Here is a 1,371-nt window from a genome sequence, read left to right on the forward strand (position 1 = left end):
CACATTGTAGGCACTCAATTCATATTTTTGAATCATTAAATGAATGAATGAAAATGACCACCAGTTCACAAGAAAGAACTTTCTCATTAGGACTGTGAAATGATGGAATAAGGAACATTCAAGCAAAGTTGTCGATTCTAAGAGCTTTAGAGAAGGGACTGATCATCCATACTTGATATTGATCCATTCTTAGTTCGTATTTATGGACCATGTCCGACAGGCCAGGGCCTCAAGCTGACCTAGGGACATAGGAATTAAACACACAGTCCCACCCCTGGGGGCTTCCAGACCAGGGGAAGCAGACTCAGGATACAACGATAAACTGCTCAGGAGGTGCTGTCTGCAGAAGGCTGGTGCACAAGAGAAAGGGTGACCCAGTGGGCCAGGTGAGTGGACAAGGAGTCTCTTTACAAGGAGGCTTGCCAGGCTGGTGGGAAAGGCACTCTGCATAGCGGGAACAGCATATACAAAGGCACAGAGGTGTGTCCTGGAACTTCTGGGCAATTCAGTACTTGTCCAACAAGCCCAAGCTTCTAAAATTGGGTAGAGTGGGCCTGTGCCCCCAGGAATGTGACATGCTATGCCAAAGGGCATGAAAAGCCACAGTATAAACATAGCATCTCTTCTTAGATGTCAATCTAAGAAAGTGAATTAAACAATATTTTTACACAACAACAAAGAGATGATGGAATAGAAGGGAAATTAACATGAAGTTTGAAGACAAACCAGGAACCATCAAACACATGTCCTGCTGTGGGGGTCTCTATGAGTGACAACTCCAGGCACCCTACAAATGGAGAGATCTGGGAGAGATGCTAAGTCCTGATCAGGACCCAGGGCCTAAGCAGTGTCTACGGGTCAGCAGGGCAGAGGCAGGCAGCAGCGTCCTACCTCTCCCATGAGTTCTCACTCACCTGAAAGATTCGAGGGTCCCCAGGCGGGGGGCTGCCAGAGGGTGAGTAGACAGGCTCCAGCCGAGTAAATTCCTCTGCAAAGTTGCCCACATCCAGCTCTGAGCGGATCTGGGGCCGGAATGGGGCTGGAATCTTCCTGGCAGCCAGAGCAGACCAATCCAGACCCTGGGGAAAAGGAATCAGATTAGGAGTCAAAGGGCAAGAATTGGAAACCCCACTCCACTGAGGCCACCCTCACTGGGCAACACCTCAATGAGGCAAGGGCTTATCTGGGTTTTGGGGTGAGCAGCTATTCTCCCTGGCTCCCCAGCTTCCTTGCTTTCCCTGTGGTAACAAAAGCCCTATTCCCCTTGTAGAACCACCGCTTCACCACTCTTAGTCAGTTATGGAACTTTTAATAGAATTGGCATGAAAACAAATAAATCTCTTTCTCCTGCCGGACTTAAACCTGTTAGGG

General features: G+C 48.7%; 1 protein-coding gene across 1 annotated transcript in view; it reads right to left on the bottom strand.

Annotated features, from left to right (window-relative positions):
- The window catches only part of RPS6KA4 (ribosomal protein S6 kinase, 90kDa, polypeptide 4), a gene marked incomplete at its 3' end in the record, with an annotated part of 14,290 nt that overhangs the window by 4,465 nt on the left and 8,454 nt on the right, over positions 1-1,371 (bottom strand). The window contains exon 9 of the mRNA XM_008567451.1: positions 915-1,079. Within this exon, the coding sequence (XP_008565673.1) occupies positions 915-1,079 (165 nt within the window). The remainder of the gene's footprint in view (positions 1-914; positions 1,080-1,371) is intronic.

Source organism: Galeopterus variegatus, unplaced genomic scaffold, assembly GCF_000696425.1.
Source record: "Galeopterus variegatus unplaced genomic scaffold, G_variegatus-3.0.2 Scaffold319, whole genome shotgun sequence".
Taxonomy (NCBI): Eukaryota; Metazoa; Chordata; class Mammalia; order Dermoptera; family Cynocephalidae; genus Galeopterus; species Galeopterus variegatus.